The 17,482-nt window shown below is 35.1% G+C and overlaps 1 protein-coding gene across 1 annotated transcript in view; it reads left to right on the plus strand.

Moving 5' to 3' along the window:
• LOC139862607 (phytyl ester synthase 1, chloroplastic-like) overlaps nucleotides 1-14,355 on the plus strand; it is a 30,532-nt gene extending 16,177 nt beyond the window's left edge. The window contains exons 9-13 of the mRNA XM_071851221.1: nucleotides 11,996-12,126; nucleotides 12,968-13,337; nucleotides 13,449-13,562; nucleotides 13,721-13,806; nucleotides 14,001-14,355. Of these exons, the coding sequence (XP_071707322.1) occupies nucleotides 11,996-12,126; nucleotides 12,968-13,337; nucleotides 13,449-13,562; nucleotides 13,721-13,806; nucleotides 14,001-14,301 (1,002 nt within the window). The 3' untranslated portion in view covers nucleotides 14,302-14,355. The remainder of the gene's footprint in view (nucleotides 1-11,995; nucleotides 12,127-12,967; nucleotides 13,338-13,448; nucleotides 13,563-13,720; nucleotides 13,807-14,000) is intronic.
• The last annotated feature ends 3,127 nt before the right edge of the window (nucleotides 14,356-17,482 follow it).

Raw genomic sequence — 17,482 nt, forward strand, 5'->3', positions numbered from 1 at the left:
GGGTCGGGTATCCGACAATTTTTCTAAGTTATATAATCATATATGAGCATGTTGGCCAAGTTTCATGTTAATCGGAGGTCCGTAGCATATCAAACATTTTACGTCAAATGACCAAGCAAAACAGCCAGTTTTAGTACAATGGGACGGCGTCCCAAATGGCTAGACGGCGTCCCACATTGAAGGGTGGGACGGCGTCCTGATAACCTAGACGGCGTCTAGGTTCAAAAGGTGGGACGGCGTCTAGGAGGTTGGGACGGCGTCCCAAGAGGCTTACAGGTCCTGTTTGCAGAAAACACAAGGCACGAGCCAAACTTCAATCAATCCTAGTTTATGATCCGCAAACAATCAAGACATGTATTTTATATCACCGGAAAGCTCTTTCGACAAAGAACACAACTAGATACATTTCCTAAATCAAATTTATCATTTTAGACAACAAAAATCTCGTCGAAAGTTCGTTAAACGTTCCAAAACAAGGTTTCAAGTTCATCAATTGCAATTCAAGTTTCGGGAATCCGATTTATACATATGATATGCCGTTTTGAAGGTAATGAAACATGTAATACAACTAAACACTTATCAATAACATTAATAAGCATTCAACGTATCAAAAGTTCGTTTTAAGAGTTGTCAAACCCTAACCAAACCTCAAAATCACTAATCATGTTAATGTAAGGTTTTCATGTCAATCAACACACCAAAACGAAGCTATTGAAGTAACTAACACTTTGAACACACAAACATTAACATCTAAACACATTTCATCATCCAAAATCAAAGATTAAGCATACACTTTTCATTTTCAAGCTAGTTACACCAAAACATCAAGATCGAACATACAAATCATATATTCATGTTATACACGAGCCATAGACACTAACTAACAACATTTCAAGTCAAAAACATGAATTTAGAGAAATCTAGAGTTTTAGAAATGTTACCCAAAATCAATGAAGTTAGTATCAAATCGTAGAGGATGATGAGAGGATCAAGAATATGTAGTCGGATTTGTTGTGAGCTTCCAAGATTGAATTTAGATGATGAATGAATGGAATGGATTTGTGTGTGTGTTCTTTAGATGGAGAGAAAGAGAGGAGGGAGATGATGGAATGAATGAAAAATGGGTTGACTAGTTGACCTAGTCAACTAGTTTGCCCATTTGGCAACTCCGGTCCCTCGAGTTTCAAAGCGGGTGCGGGATTTAACCGATCGAATATTTTTAAAACGCTCGAGTAAACGGGTGATGTCAAAATTAAATAGCGGAAATATAATGAACGTTATTCACGGAAACTATTAATTTAAATACGAAAGATTATGTTTAAAAAAAAAAGACGGTGTTAAAATTAAATTTAACGGAAAAACGCGGGATGTTACATTATCCACACCTCAAAAGAAATTTCGTCCCGAAATTTAGTTGGAAGTAGTAGTTGTTGAATCTTCCGCGAGATCTTGCGTTGCCAATTCTACGAGTGAGGGAGAAGTACGTCCTAGGGTATTTCAACGAATTTTGACGGTCGGGATCATATGTTGTTTTAAGGTTTGGCTTCACGATTTATGGTTTCAACCGGTCCTCCTAGGAAGTGAGGGTTATCGTCGATAGTGAGTTCATCAAAGGAGATAACAAGTTCTCATTTCGCAAAACACGTCTTTGAGTTGATACATCGAATGTAGGATAAACGGAGACCCAAAATGAGTCGGAAAAGTCTAAACGGCTAGCGACGGGTCCAAAACACCCCAAGAATTTAAAGGATCAAAATATCGCGGATTTAGCTTCCTACGTTTCCCGAAACGGATTGCACCTTTCCAAGGTGCGACTCTTAACGTGACGCGGTTTCCCACGCGGAATTTGAAATGTTTACGTCTAACATCGGCGTAGCTCTTGGTGATTACGAGTCGCGTAGGGTTTTACCTGAATATGAACAAATTTTCTCGGTTGCTCATGAATAACCTCGGCCCCGGTGAATTGATCATCGTTTACTTGGTTCGACAAAGGAGAACGACGTTTCCGGTCACATGTGGTTTCAAAAGGAGTGACGTTAAAACTCGAATGAAAATCATTGTAGTACGAGGATTCGGTCAAAGGAAAATACTTTTCTCAAGTAAATTTGAAGTTGGTAATACAAACTTGTATTATGGTTTCCAAGGTTTAAATCGCATGTTTGTTCGGTCCGTCGGGTTGTGGATGGTACGCGGTACTCATGTCTAAACGCGGTCCCGAGGCTTTTTGTAAGTCTAGAAATGAAACGAGGATCTCGATCCGAAACGAGGTACATTTCCTTAAAGCATATCGAACAAGTTTGCTAGGAATGGAAAGCGTTAGCTAGGAAAAGTTTCTCAAGACATTCGCGTCGCGGAAGGTTCGTCGGTTTCCAAAAACGTTCGTCGGGGCAAGTCCTCATCGGTTTCTGAAAGAAAAACGTTCGTCGAAACTATTCACCCTCGAGGTGAATACTAGTATAACGTGGAGAGTCTCTCTCCATTGGGAATTTAGAATAAGGACCTCCTGAACCGGAAGTACGAGGGTGATGCAAAAGAAGTTTCCGCCTCGGTGCGAGCATAACGAGTAAATCGTAATTAGTCAATAAGACTGTGCGAGGACGAGATAGTATCCACGTGTAACATACGGTTGAAGTCGAGAGGAATCGGTAATTCATTCGGAAGCATAAGTATAGTTCGACAAAAGTCGAAGGGGTGTCCCCGGTATGGTTGTTATCAATATTCTCGGAGTTTTCGGATGTCCAAACATGAAAGGATGAAGTCATGTACATGGCACATGGTGGTGTTTAGGTTGATCGAGTCTAACCACCATCACGCGTCACTAGAACTTTGGTATGTCTTACCGTAATATAACCACGTTGATCGAGTGTCGTTATATTACGCTAACTCATACCTCCATTCCCACATCACTCTATAGATTCAAGTTCGTGTCATCGCGAAAATCTAAAATGAACAAAATGTAACGACGTCTCAAACGTGACTCGTATTAAATCGAAATAGTTTCTACAACTCTAAAGAAGCGTTTCCCCGCGGGAAGTGTATAAATGATTGTTAACGTCAAATCGGTTCGATTCAAACAATAATGTATTTAGGTATGAAAAGAGTAACGAGTCATGATAACGAGTAGCACGCAACCGTAGTGATAAATGTTGATGACGATACTCACCTAGAGTAGTGATGGTAGTAACACCAAAAAGTAGATAGTAAGAAACACCAGTGAGAAACCGAGAGTAAGTTGAAACGGTGGCAAATAACAATCCGGGAGACAGAGTTCCCGAACGAGTGTGACTAATGAAGTCGTCGTCATCCATACGTGTATGAATCATGAATTTACGTATGTTACCAAAAAGTGGCGGAATACGAGTTCGTATGATGAAGGTTGGGTACCATTAAAAAGTTTGCCTAAGAATGATTCAAGTATAATGCACAAGTAGTCAAGTAAGTGCTATCTATAGCAAATGTATGTAAGAATGCAAATGCTAACTATCCGGTTGTAGTCTAGACTCACTAATGCGTCCTAACGACTCTGTTAGACACACTAATGCACGTCCTAGTTCCCTACAACCAACGCTCTGATACCATCTGTAGCGACCCGACCAAATCGTCATTGACGGCGCCGCTACTTAGGTCCCGTTACGTGGTCGTAGTCCCTATATGAGACTCGTTTGACCAAAATTATGTCGCGTTCATTTGAAAGGTACAAAGTTTAGTTTAACAAACGGATCGACAAGTTTAAGTTTACAAGGTTATAAAGTATGAATGAAATAACTTGCGACATAATATAAGTTGAAAAACACCGTTGCTATAAATAGCGTAAGTATGTAACCAAAAGTTTGAATCCAAAAGTGCTATCCCTAGCGTATGTATGTATGTATGCTTGACCCCAAGCAAGAAATCAGAGTGTACGCGGAAGCATGTATCAAATAGCCAAGTATGAACCTGAGAAACATATAGAAAACTGTCAACGAAAAACGTTGGTGAAATCATAGGTGTATTAGTAAATGTTATATTTTGAACCACAAGATTTAGTATTTCCATAAATTGATCATCCAAAAGTTGCATTCCAAAAGTTGGTTCGCGAGCACCCAATTATCAAAGCTTAACATTCCTTCCATTGTATACCCCATCACTTAGTGCTAGAACAAACACTGATTCTCGAAAATATATTTCATCCGTAGACGGTAGCGAACCGTCAAAGATGAGGGTTGTCAACCCATATGGCCATATAACATAAGTTCTCGCTTACACCCGGCAAGTGTAACTAATGATAATCGAATTGAGGATTTTTGTTCTAAACTCGCTGTAGAATGTTTGTTTTCCTTGTACTTGTGTTCAAAGTATAAAAGTAAGTAGTACAAAATGTAACAAAGCATATGTTTCTCAGCCCACAATTTAAAAGTATAAAAAGTTGTTGAAAAGGTGGGACTATGATCTCACCTCGAGTGCACGAGTATTAAGGTACTTCAACAAGTAAACGTGTGCATGAAAGTTGCTTAGCCTTGACCTAAACAAGTAAGTTGTATCAATTAACCGGTTACGACACAAGGTCGGGTGAAATGTGTTCAATTAGTCCTATGGCTCGTTAAGACTCGAAAAGTATAGCATGTGAATCACGTTGTCAAGTTTCATGCGAGAATGAAGTATAAAAGCATGTTAGAACGATTGCATAAACGTTTGGTTAAGTTTGGCTAAAAGTCAAACTTGGTCAAAGTCAAAGTCAACGATGTCGGGTCGGGTATCCGACAATTTTTCTAAGTTATATAATCATATATGAGCATGTTGGCCAAGTTTCATGTTAATCGGAGGTCCGTAGCATATCAAACATTTTACGTCAAATGACCAAGCAAAACAGCCAGTTTTAGTACAATGGGACGGCGTCCCAAATGGCTAGACGGCGTCCCACATTGAAGGGTGGGACGGCGTCCTGATAACCTAGACGGCGTCTAGGTTCAAAAGGTGGGACGGCGTCTAGGAGGTTGGGACGGCGTCCCAAGAGGCTTACAGGTCCTGTTTGCAGAAAACACAAGGCACGAGCCAAACTTCAATCAATCCTAGTTTATGATCCGCAAACAATCAAGACATGTATTTTATATCACCGGAAAGCTCTTTCGACAAAGAACACAACTAGATACATTTCCTAAATCAAATTTATCATTTTAGACAACAAAAATCTCGTCGAAAGTTCGTTAAACGTTCCAAAACAAGGTTTCAAGTTCATCAATTGCAATTCAAGTTTCGGGAATCCGATTTATACATATGATATGCCGTTTTGAAGGTAATGAAACATGTAATACAACTAAACACTTATCAATAACATTAATAAGCATTCAACGTATCAAAAGTTCGTTTTAAGAGTTGTCAAACCCTAACCAAACCTCAAAATCACTAATCATGTTAATGTAAAGTTTTCATGTCAATCAACACACCAAAACGAAGCTATTGAAGTAACTAACACTTTAAACACACAAACATTAACATCTAAACACATTTCATCATCCAAAATCAAAGATTAAGCATACACTTTTCATTTTCAAGCTAGTTACACCAAAACATCAAGATCGAACATACAAATCATATATTCATGTTATACACGAGCCATAGACACTAACTAACAACATTTCAAGTCAAAAACACGAATTTAGAGAAATCTAGAGTTTTAGAAATGTTACCCAAAATCAATGAAGTTAGTATCAAATCGTAGAGGATGATGAGAGGATCAAGAATATGTAGTCGGATTTGTTGTGAGCTTCCAAGATTGAATTTAGATGATGAATGAATGGAATGGATTTGTGTGTGTGTTCTTTAGATGGAGAGAAAGAGAGGAGGGAGATGATGGAATGAATGAAAAATGGGTTGACTAGTTGACCTAGTCAACTAGTTTGCCCATTTGGCAACTCCGGTCCCTCGAGTTTCAAAGCGGGTGCGGGATTTAACCGATCGAATATTTTTAAAACGCTCGAGTAAACGGGTGATGTCAAAATTAAATAGCAGAAATATAATGAACGTTATTCACGGAAACTATTAATTTAAATACGAAAGATTATGTTTAAAAAAAAAAGACGGTGTTAAAATTAAATTTAACGGAAAAACGCGGGATGTTACAGTTACAACTTAAGGACTTCGGGGGTTGACGATACATATAAAGTTCATCGGGGTTGGAATTAGATTTCTCTATTTTTATGCCCTTTCCCTTATTATTTTCTTTTGCCTTTTTAAATTCAGTTGGGGTAATTTCTATAACATCATCGGAATTCTCGTCGGAATCCGATTCATCGGAGAATTGGTAATCCTCCCAATATTTTGCTTCCTTGGCGGAAACACCATTGACCATAATTAACCTTGGTCGGTTGGTTGAGGATTTTCTTTTACTTAATCGTTTTATTATTTCCCCCACCAGTTCTATTTCTTCATCCGGTTCCGATTCTTCTTCCGGTTCTGATTCTTCTTCCGGTTCCGACTCTTCTTCCGGTTCCTCTTCGGGAACTTGTGAATCAGTCCACGAATCATTCCAATTTACATTTGACTCTTCATTATTATTAGGTGAGTCAATGGGACTTGTTCTAGAGGTAGACATCTATCACATAATATCAAACGCGTTAAGAGATTAATATATCACATAATATTCACATGTTAAAAATATATAGTTTCCAACAAAATTTATTAAGCAATCATTTTTCAAGTAAACACGGTCGAAGTCCAGACTCACTAATGCATCCTAACAAACTCGATAAGACACACTAATGCAAAATTCTGGTTCTCTAAGACCAACGCTCAGATACCAACTGAAATGTCCCGTTCTTATTGATTAAAAACGTTCCATATTAATTGATTTCGTTGCGAGGTTTTGACCTCTATATGAGACGTTTTTCAAAGACTGCATTCATTTTAAAACAAACCATAACCTTTATTTCATCAATAAAGGTTTAAAAAGCTTTACGTAGATTATCAAATAATGATAATCTAAAATATCCTGTTTACACACGACCATTACATAATGGTTTACAATACAAATATGTTACAACAAAATAAGTTTCTTGAATGCAGTTTTTACACAATATCATACAAGCATGGACTCCAAATCTCGTCCTTATTTAAGTATGCGACAGCGGAAGCTCTTAATAATCACCTGAGAATAAACATGCTTAAAACGTCAACAAAAATGTTGGTGAGTTATAGGTTTAACCTATATATATCAAATCGTAACAATAGACCACAAGATTTCATATTTCAATACACATCCCATACATAGAGATAAAAATCATTCATATGGTGAACACCTGGTAACCGACATTAACAAGATGCATATATAAGAATATCCCCATCATTCCGGGACACCCTTCGGATATGATATAAATTTCGAAGTACTAAAGCATCCGGTACTTTGGATGGGGTTTGTTAGGCCCAATAGATCTATCTTTAGGATTCGCGTCAATTAGGGTGTCTGTTCCCTAATTCTTAGATTACCAGACTTAATAAAAATGGGCATATTTGATTTCGATAATTCAACCATATAATGTAGTTTCACGTACTTGTGTCTATTTTGTAAATCATTTATAAAACCTGCATGTATTCTCATCCCAAAAATATTAGATTTTAAAAGTGGGACTATAACTCACTTTCACAGATTTTTACTTCGTCGGGAAGTAAGACTTGGCCACTGGTTGATTCACGAACCTATAACAATATATACATGTATATCAAAGTATGTTCAAAATATATTTACAACACTTTTAATATATTTTGATGTTTTAAGTTTATTAAGTCAGCTGTCCTCGTTAATAACCTACAACTAGTTGTCCACAGTTAGATGTACAGAAATAAATTGATAAATATTATCTTGAATCAATCCACGACCCAGTGTATACGTATCTCAGTATTGATCACAACTCAAACTATATATATTTTGGAATCAATCTCAACCCTGTATAGCTAACTCCAACATTCACATATAGAGTGTCTATGGTTGTTCCGAAATATATATATAGATGTGTCGACATGATAGGTCGAAACATTGTATACGTGTCTATGGTATCTCAAGATTACATAATATACAATACAAGTTGATTAAGTTATGGTTGGAATAGATTTGTTACCAATTTTCACGTAGCTAAAATGAGAAAAATTATCCAATCTTGTTTTACCCATAACTTCTTTATTTTAAATCCGTTTTGAGTGAATCAAATTGCTATGGTTTCATATTGAACTCTATTTTATGAATCTAAACAGAAAAAGTATAGGTTTATAGTCGGAAAAATAAGTTACAAGTCATTTTTGTAAAGGTAGTCATTTCAGTCGAAAGAACGACGTCTAGATGACCATTTTAGAAAACATACTTCCACTTTGAGTTTAACCATAATTTTTGGATATAGTTTCATGTTCATAATAAAAATCATTTTCTCAGAATAACAACTTTTAAATCAAAGTTTATCATAGTTTTTAATTAACTAACCCAAAACAGCCCGCGGTGTTACTACGACGGCGTAAATCCGGTTTTACGGTATTTTTCGTGTTTCCAGGTTTTAAACCATTAAGTTAGCATATCATATAGATATAGAACATGTGTTTAGTTGATTTTAAAAGTCAAGTTAGAAGGATTAACTTTTGTTTGAGAACAAGTTTAGAATTAACTAAACTATGTTCTAGTGATTACAAGTTTAAACCTTCGAATAAGATAGCTTTATATGTATGAATCGAATGATGTTATGAACATCATTACTACCTTAAGTTCCTTGGATAAACCTACTGGAAAAGAGAAAAATGTATCTAGCTTCAATGGATCCTTGGATGGCTCGAAGTTCTTGAAGCAGAATCATGACACGAAAACAAGTTCAAGTAAGATCATCACTTGAAATAAGATTGTTATAGTTATAGAAATTGAACCAAAGTTTGAATATGATTATTACCTTGTATTAGAATGATAACCTACTGTAAGAAACAAAGATTTCTTGAGGTTGGATAATCACCTTACAAGATTGGAAGTGAGCTAGCAAACTTGAAAGTATTCTTGATTTTATGAAACTAGAACTTTTGGAATTTATGAAGAACACTTAGAACTTGAAGATAGAACTTGAGAGAGATCAATTAGATGAAGAAAATTGAAGAATAAAAGTGTTTGTAGGTGTTTTTGGTCGTTGGTGTATGGATTAGATATAAAGGATATGTAATTTTGTTTTCATGTAAATAAGTCATGAATGATTACTCATATTTTTGTAATTTTATGAGATATTTCATGCTAGTTGCCAAATGATGGTTCCCACATGTGTTAGGTGACTCAAATGGGCTGCTAAGAGCTGATCATTGGAGTGTATATACCAATAGTACATAAATCTAAAAGCTGTGTATTGTACGAGTACGAATACGGGTGCATACGAGTAGAATTGTTGATGAAACTGAACGAGGATGTAATTGTAAGCATTTTTGTTAAGTAGAAGTATTTCGATAAGTGTATTGAAGTCTTTCAAAAGTGTATAAATACATATTAAAACACTACATGTATATACATTTTAACTGAGTCGTTAAGTCATCGTTAGTCGTTACATGTAAGTGTTGTTTTGAAACCTTTAGGTTAACGATCTTGTTAAATGTTGTTAACCCAATGTTTATAATATCAAATGAGATTTTAAATTATTATATTATCATGATATTATCATGTATGAATATCTCTTAATATGATATATATACATTAAATGTCTTTACAACGATAATCGTTACATATATGTCTCGTTTAAAAATCATTAAGTTAGTAGTCTTGTTTTTTACATATGTAGTTCATTGTTAATATACTTAATGATATGTTTACTTATCATAGTATCATGTTAACTATATATATATCCATATATATGTCATCATATAGTTTTTACAATTTTTAACGTTCGTGAATCACCGGTCAACTTGGGTGGTCAATTGTCTATATGAAACATATTTCAATTAATCAAGTCTTAACAAGTTTGATTGCTTAACATGTTGGAAACATTTAATCATGTAAATATCAATCTCAATTAATATATATAAACATGGAAAAGTTCGGGTCACTACACCTAATGTTCCATGATGCGATACTAATCATTGGAAACCCCATGCGCGAGAGTGCTTGCCCCCTCCGTATTTTTGTTCTCCATGAAGTCCCCTGTTTCCTCATTAATATTTTCTATATCATTTTCTTCCAAAATAGTATCATTAACAGCCTGTTTTAATTCATTATTGTCATCCACCTGATTAAGAACATCAAATGCATTACTTTGTTCTTCCATAATGTTCCTGTCATCATCGTGGCTTTGGCCACCATCTTTATCATTGGCCTTTGAAGTTTGACCTTGTTCCTTGCTTTTGTCTTTAATAACCTGCCTGTAAACAAATTTCAGTTTGTTTAACCCCTTCGCATTACCGTCTTTCCCTTTCACAGGCTTTTTTTGATTGCCACCACCTACTGCCTTATCTTTTCGCTTATCCACAACTCGAAATCCATCCTCATCACCATTCTTCTTTTCTTCCAGTGGCTTTATTTGCTTTGGACATTGCGAATCAGTATGGCCAAACACGTGACAATGAGCACACAATGGCGGTTTCCATTCATATTCAACATGAACAATATCTACCGTTTTTTCCAAACCATCCGACCTCGGGGTTGCTACTTTCAAAACTTCTTTAAAACCCATCTCAGCCGAGATCTCAACCAAAGCCCTAGCATAACTTGGCCTACCCCATGACTCCGCACATATCGAACTAGTAAATGAATCGAGCATAATAGGCTTACCAAGTTTGGACGCAATCATGCTAAGACCTTCATTAAATCCGGCCAATGGAACGTCATACAACTTTATCCACACGGGTAGGCGAGTCAAATCCTCCTTCGTGAGCGATACATTTGGAGCCCATTTATTGAGAATAATTGGGATTGTTCTAATGATCCAAGGACCGTTCTCTAGCACATCTTGTAACCCTTTACTCGTTGAAAATTTGAAGAAGTAAAAACCCTTGGAGTTCATCATAGTCTTTTCCAATCCATACTTCTTCCAAACATTTGTGACATAGTTTTGGACAATAGGAAACGCTAGTCTTTTGCCAAGAAAATAACCATATAACGTATTTTCATAACGTTTACAAGCTTCTTGCACAGACGCCAAAGGAATTTCCACATCAATTCCTTCATCCAAGTTCCCTTCATTCTCCATAAATCTGAAATTCACCTTGCGTACAGTTTGATTATTATGGATTATTGAAGCATAAGAAACAGTTTTTGGAGCAGTATCACTAATCCCAGGCTTCCCATTCATCCCCACATTTGTTGTGTTTTCCAACCCATCAGTAGTATTGGATGCCTGTGAATTAGAAAACAAACCCACAGACTTATGTGGTGTTAATACCCTGTAATCATCAATTGGATCGCCTTCCTATTCACTATCAGATGTATCAGTAGCAATATGCCCAGTTGCATAATTCAAGAAATTATCAACCTTAGTTGTTTCCTGCACTACCTCATCCCTCAACGAATTGACAGGAAATGGTGTCTCAGGTTTAACTGAAGTGTCACTATCATTCAACTCATCTTGTTTCTCACCTTCAATTTGACGGCTACGTAAAACCCTAATAGTTTTCTTCTTCTTTCCTCCTGAATTCTTACCCATGGACCTTTATACACACAATATCCAAGCGAACAACAAGATAAAACGTGAAAGAATGAACAGATTACCAGAAAAAATCACCGGCGGCAAAGGATTCACCTGTGTTAGTCGGATCATAAAAAACAGCGGGCTTTTCTTTGCCAAACTCAAAATTCGCAACAACCCTTACCGGAAAATAAACATTGATCTTGTTAATCGGAGTATGAAAAGGGTTGATTGGAGATCTGAGAGTGTCGGTGGATAATCGCCAGCTTCAGGAGAGAGAAAAGTTTTTTTTTTTTTTTGCAGGGAAAGAACTCTTTTAAAAAAAAAAAAAAAAAATCGACTTATGTTTTTAGTACAAAGTTAGCTAATTAAATGCATTTTTGTTTTTTCAGGAAGATGGTATTAATTCGTTAACAGTAATTAAAGGCAAGTTAAAGTATCGAAGATCACGGAAGCATGATTTTGTAAAGGACTACCTGCCCCCCAGCATGTCTGAGTATAAAAGTGGCCTTGAAATAATAAGGTAATTCATCATTCATGTATTAGATTTATTATAATTATATTATCCATGTCTGGACTAGGTGGTTGCGCAAGCCATCTGATACCAGTTTGAACTTCCAACATGTTGCATGATATAAAATTAGTCCGCAATGTACACTTGACTCTATTTTTGATCTGTCAGATAAAGAAAGGTTAGGGTCAATAGTATTTTTCCTTGAGTAAACGGTTAGTCCATTATATAGATAATCTAGGGACCGTAATGGTACAAAGCTACAAAAGTAAAATAGCAGGAATGAACATATTATATGTTATACGCAGAGTTTTAGTAGATAAATTTTCCTACACAATACTGAGTGCTTCTTATAATCTTTAATATCGAGTTGCAGTGTTTCAGAATTTGTAATTACTGAGCGAGTACTCGGTTTTTGCAGCTCGGGGGGAGTACGCGGCAAGTACTCGGTCAAACTCGGTCAATCTTAGTTAAACTTTATCAAACTCGTTCAAGCTCAGCCAAAACTCAAGACCACTCAGAAAATAAGTCAAAATTGGTCAAAACTTGTTCAAATTCGGTCAAAGTCAAACTTAGTCAACATCCGAGTACTCCCAAAGTTTCCGTAAAAAGTCCCCACCGAGTACTCCCGAGTAGCGATTTTTTTGATTGGGTAACCGATGTAATACACCCAAAACATAATTTCTTTGATATTTTGAAGTTTATTATCATCTTTTTTAGACTCTGAATTTTTTAAGTGAAAACAAAGTGTGCCACTCAAAGTAGCTCTCAGACAAAACTAATTCTGTGCAATTTATCCTTCATCAAGAAACACACTATTTTACTGATATTCATGATTAATGATTGCATTCAGGTGGTTCCAGTTTGCTACAAGTCCAGTGATGTTATCGACTTTAGAAGATGGTAAAATAGTGAGAGGCCTTTCTGGGGTTCCAAATGATGGTCCTGTATTATTAGTTGGTTATCACATGCTATTAGGATTAGAAATTACGCCACTCGTTTCAGAATTTTTAAGAGAGAAAAATGTCATGGTTCGTGGCCTAACTCACCCTGAAGTTTTTGCAATGAACTCTCAAAGCGGGCTTCAAGAATTTTCATATATTGATTTGATGAATGTATTTGGTGCCGTGCCCGTTACCCCGATTAACCTCTTCAAGTTGTTTTCATCAAAATCTTTTGCATTACTTTATCCTGGTGGTGCTCGTGAGGCTCTTCATCAAAAGGTGCGTTTCCATCAATAACTGGTGTTATATATATATATTTTGGGTTTTAAGAAGTTTGACCCAAAAAAATAAAAAAAATAATGACCTTGGTTTTGCTCATCGGTTTACTAGGGTGAAGAGTACAAGTTGCATTGGCCTGATCAACCGGAATTTGTACGAATGGCAGCAAAGTTTGGTGCTACTATCGTGCCATTTGGAGTCATTGGAGAAGATGACGTCGCTGAGGTAAGCAGTATGATAAAAATATATATATATATTTATGTATATAGTTAACTATACAAAATATATGAAGATCGTAATAGTATTAATAATCTGTAACAATCGTATTTCTTAAGATCCATGTCTTGGTCATTGTGTTCTTGATGATTCATTGGTTCTTTCAGTTAGTTCTTGACTATGATGATATAATGAAAATCCCGTTTCTAAATGATTACACAAGGAAAAGGAATGAAGAGGCTATTAGATTAAGGTAAATTATTTCGAAATCGGATTCTTTATCTCAACAGTTAGCAAATTACAAGTATAAATTGGATTCCGTACTAATATAACCAAACTCTTACCAAGCCATGTAAGATTTTTATATAATGTCCCATTAAATTTAGCAATTTCCATATTACTATAACATTTCTTTCAGTTGGGGTGATTAGTGTGTTTTGGTTACAGGACTGATATGGAAGGTGAAGTGGCAAACCAGAATGTTTACATTCCGGGCCTTTGGCCAAAAGTACCGGGCCGATTTTATTATCTATTTGGGAAGCCTATTAGAACGAAGGGCCGAGAAAAGATGTTGAACGATAGAGAAAACGCAAAAGAGTTATACATGCAAATCAAGGCTGAAGTCGAACAAAGTATGGCGTATTTGATTAAGAAACGAGAGGAGGATCCCTATCGACGAATTGTTAATAGGGTTGTTAACCAGCCGATTTCAACCCCGTTGCACCAAGTTCCAACATTTGAACCTTGAGACACTTCATTTCAATTAAATTTTCACCACGATAGCAGTTAATCAAATTTATTGATGAACTTGATGTAAATCTCAAATATACACAAAATGATATATCGGCTGTGCCTCCCAACATTTTATCTTGAAGTATATATACACTAGCCTTTAAGAGCCCGTGCGTTGCACGGAGGGCCCTATAAAGACTAAGTATAAGATTGGTAGTAACAGAATTAGTAACTATATATATGTATGACCGTACCACTATTTTATGCAACATTTTGATCATTAGACAATAAATAACAAAGTCATCAAAGAACTCATAAACAACAAAAAATGTAGAGACAAACACACTAAAACTAAAATCGCAAACATCATCAATCGTACATAACAATGACAAACAATGGCAAAAAAAAAAAAAAAAAAAAACAAATAATGAAATTTCCCTAAATACTATCAAGAAACCTACGTACATTACCAACAATAATACGGAGTATTATTTATTTTTCAAGATGCTAACGACTTCCATCTTTGCCTCACCATTAAAATCCCCAAGCCATTTTGAGGTACACCGAAAACACTGCACATTCCATCAACCAACTAAAACATCTTTATAAGCCAAAGTTACAATTACAATCCTAAATAATACAAACTACAAAGACTATAATGTCTACTTTAGTATGAGTTACCACCCACAAGTGACAAAAATGCCAATGGCTAAACAAATCATTCTATAATACTAAAAAGCTTAAATCATAACAAAGAACGACATTTCGGTAATAATGTTGTCAGATACTTTTATGTATATCTAACAAAATGTCCTCACTTATTTATACTACAACATACAATTATACAAACCAAGGAGTACTTAAAGAAATAGCCCCTTATGTTCTAACATACAAAGTAAGGACTCCTTAAAAAAATAGAGAAAGTATCAAAATTCATCTTATTAGTGTGACGGAGCTACTAAACCAAAATTACTCATGAAACACGAATATATTAAACACTAAACATTTTGCAAAGGCATATTCTATCTAAATATATGTCACATCTCAGAAAAGTATATATGTATTCTTCACATTCATATGCGTTATGTCAATTTCGAGTTAAAATATAGGTGAACATCATTAGCACCATATGATTGCATTTCTATCCAACATTTCATAAAACACATTTCATGCATTTCCATAATAACTATCTATATTTTTCTTTCAAAAACGTGTAGACCGGCAGGGACACGCAAACCCTGTAAATCACCTCCACCAAGGAATACCAACGACCTCAATTTCAAAAAAGAGCAAAGATTCTCAATTTCTCAGATTGTGGTTCTAATAGATATCATTTAGGCTAGCAGACTATAGAAGATAGTTTCTTAACCGCTATAACTGATTTCTCATAATAAACTACCCACATACGATTGCAAGTACCAATGTATTTTGTTGCATACGCACTTTAAACAGTTGATAACAATGGCTAAACATTAGTATATGTTAACATACTCACATTACCATATCAAAGCAAATAACTGTATAACACAATTGAATAACTGTTTGAAATGCATGAAATGGTAAAAATAATATTTAATAGTAGACACATTCAATATCGACATAAAACATATAGAACAAACTAATACAACTCATACCGTGTTCTGTTCAAGAGGAGCTCTAAGAGCCAACTGGTCAAAAATCAAACATTGTCCTCCTAATTTTATTTAAAAACCAACAATCATAATTAAACACAAATACTCACACAACACTATCAAGTAAGCAAAAAAGCAAATCAAATACATACATGAGAATTAGTACAGACTTTTGAACTTCTATCTGATATACAATAAATCAATCCCAAATTATTAGTCTAACTATTTATATTCTTTTTTGGCACTTGCTATAATCAAACACAAAAGTAGTACAGGGTACATTATAAATCAAGAGATAAATCCATACCAAAAGCCATGTTTTGATTTGTTATTGTGGCATTTACTCTGAAGATCATCTCGATTACACTGTAGGATATTAGTGTTAACGTATTAAGGCGACATCTTTTTTTAATTTTTTTTTTAACCATGTTATTTAAGAAAGTGACACTTATACCTCTAATGGAAGATGCATACCTGTTGCAGCTTGAATAGTACCATGTCATTTTTTATAAATCACCATAGGAATGATATCAAACCCTTAAGCTACATTATTGAAAAACCATGGCAAACATGTTTCGAGAAGATCATCAATTTTAAATCTGTTTCAAACCTTCAAAAAACAACCACAAAAGTAATAATTTAATATCAAATATATCAAAATCAAATAAAAAGAACACAAATAATAAAACTGGAAGATGGTCAATGATTAACATAACCTGCTGTATTTTGTGGTAGATCAAATGATATAAACCCTTAAAGGTTGAATGTGAATAATAGAAGATCAATATAAACAGAGCAAGTTTAACGAATGATCCCAAAAGTTAATATAATGCAACATTCAACAAAAATGAAAATATAATTACCAAGTTCGAACAACCATATCTTGTAGGCACTATATTTAACATGTGGCGTAAATGGACTGATTGAGTTTATGTTTTTATTTTAAAATTGAAAGTCAATATTATATGTATATTTTATATGTAGAAGACATCAGGGAATATGATTATTTGGGAACTACAAAGTCTACAAAGAAAAAGACTTGAATACAAATCTGGAAATTATAAAGGATATAAAAAGTATAAGTAGAAGTTCGGTAACCTAGAGTGCATATACTTTCTCTTCACATGAAGTGCTAACTGCATTATGCGTAGATGATAACTCTTCCCACTGTTGTCTTTCTGATTTGAGCATGTCCTTTAGCTTCTCCATATGCATTTCAAACAAATTAACTAATAATGGTTTACTAATTAAGTAATTATATGAAACCCGCTCAGTCAACCCTTACAGCTTCACATTTTTTACTAATCAAAACAATGTATGCGACTGAGAGATCAATACATCAAACAAAACATAATTCAATGGATTCAGCTAATTAATCAATCAAGCAACATAATAAAACTCTAATACATACCATTCGAATTATTAAGTAGCATAAAACGAATTATCAATATATCCGACTAAAACAACTCTAAACTCTTAGGACATACTTGAGTTAATGTTCGATTGATTGATGTATGTACTAATACGGATCTTTGTATGTACCATTACGTATCCTTTCTAGCATAC

This window comes from Rutidosis leptorrhynchoides, chromosome 8, assembly GCF_046630445.1.
Source record: "Rutidosis leptorrhynchoides isolate AG116_Rl617_1_P2 chromosome 8, CSIRO_AGI_Rlap_v1, whole genome shotgun sequence".
NCBI classification, from domain to species: Eukaryota; Viridiplantae; Streptophyta; class Magnoliopsida; order Asterales; family Asteraceae; genus Rutidosis; species Rutidosis leptorrhynchoides.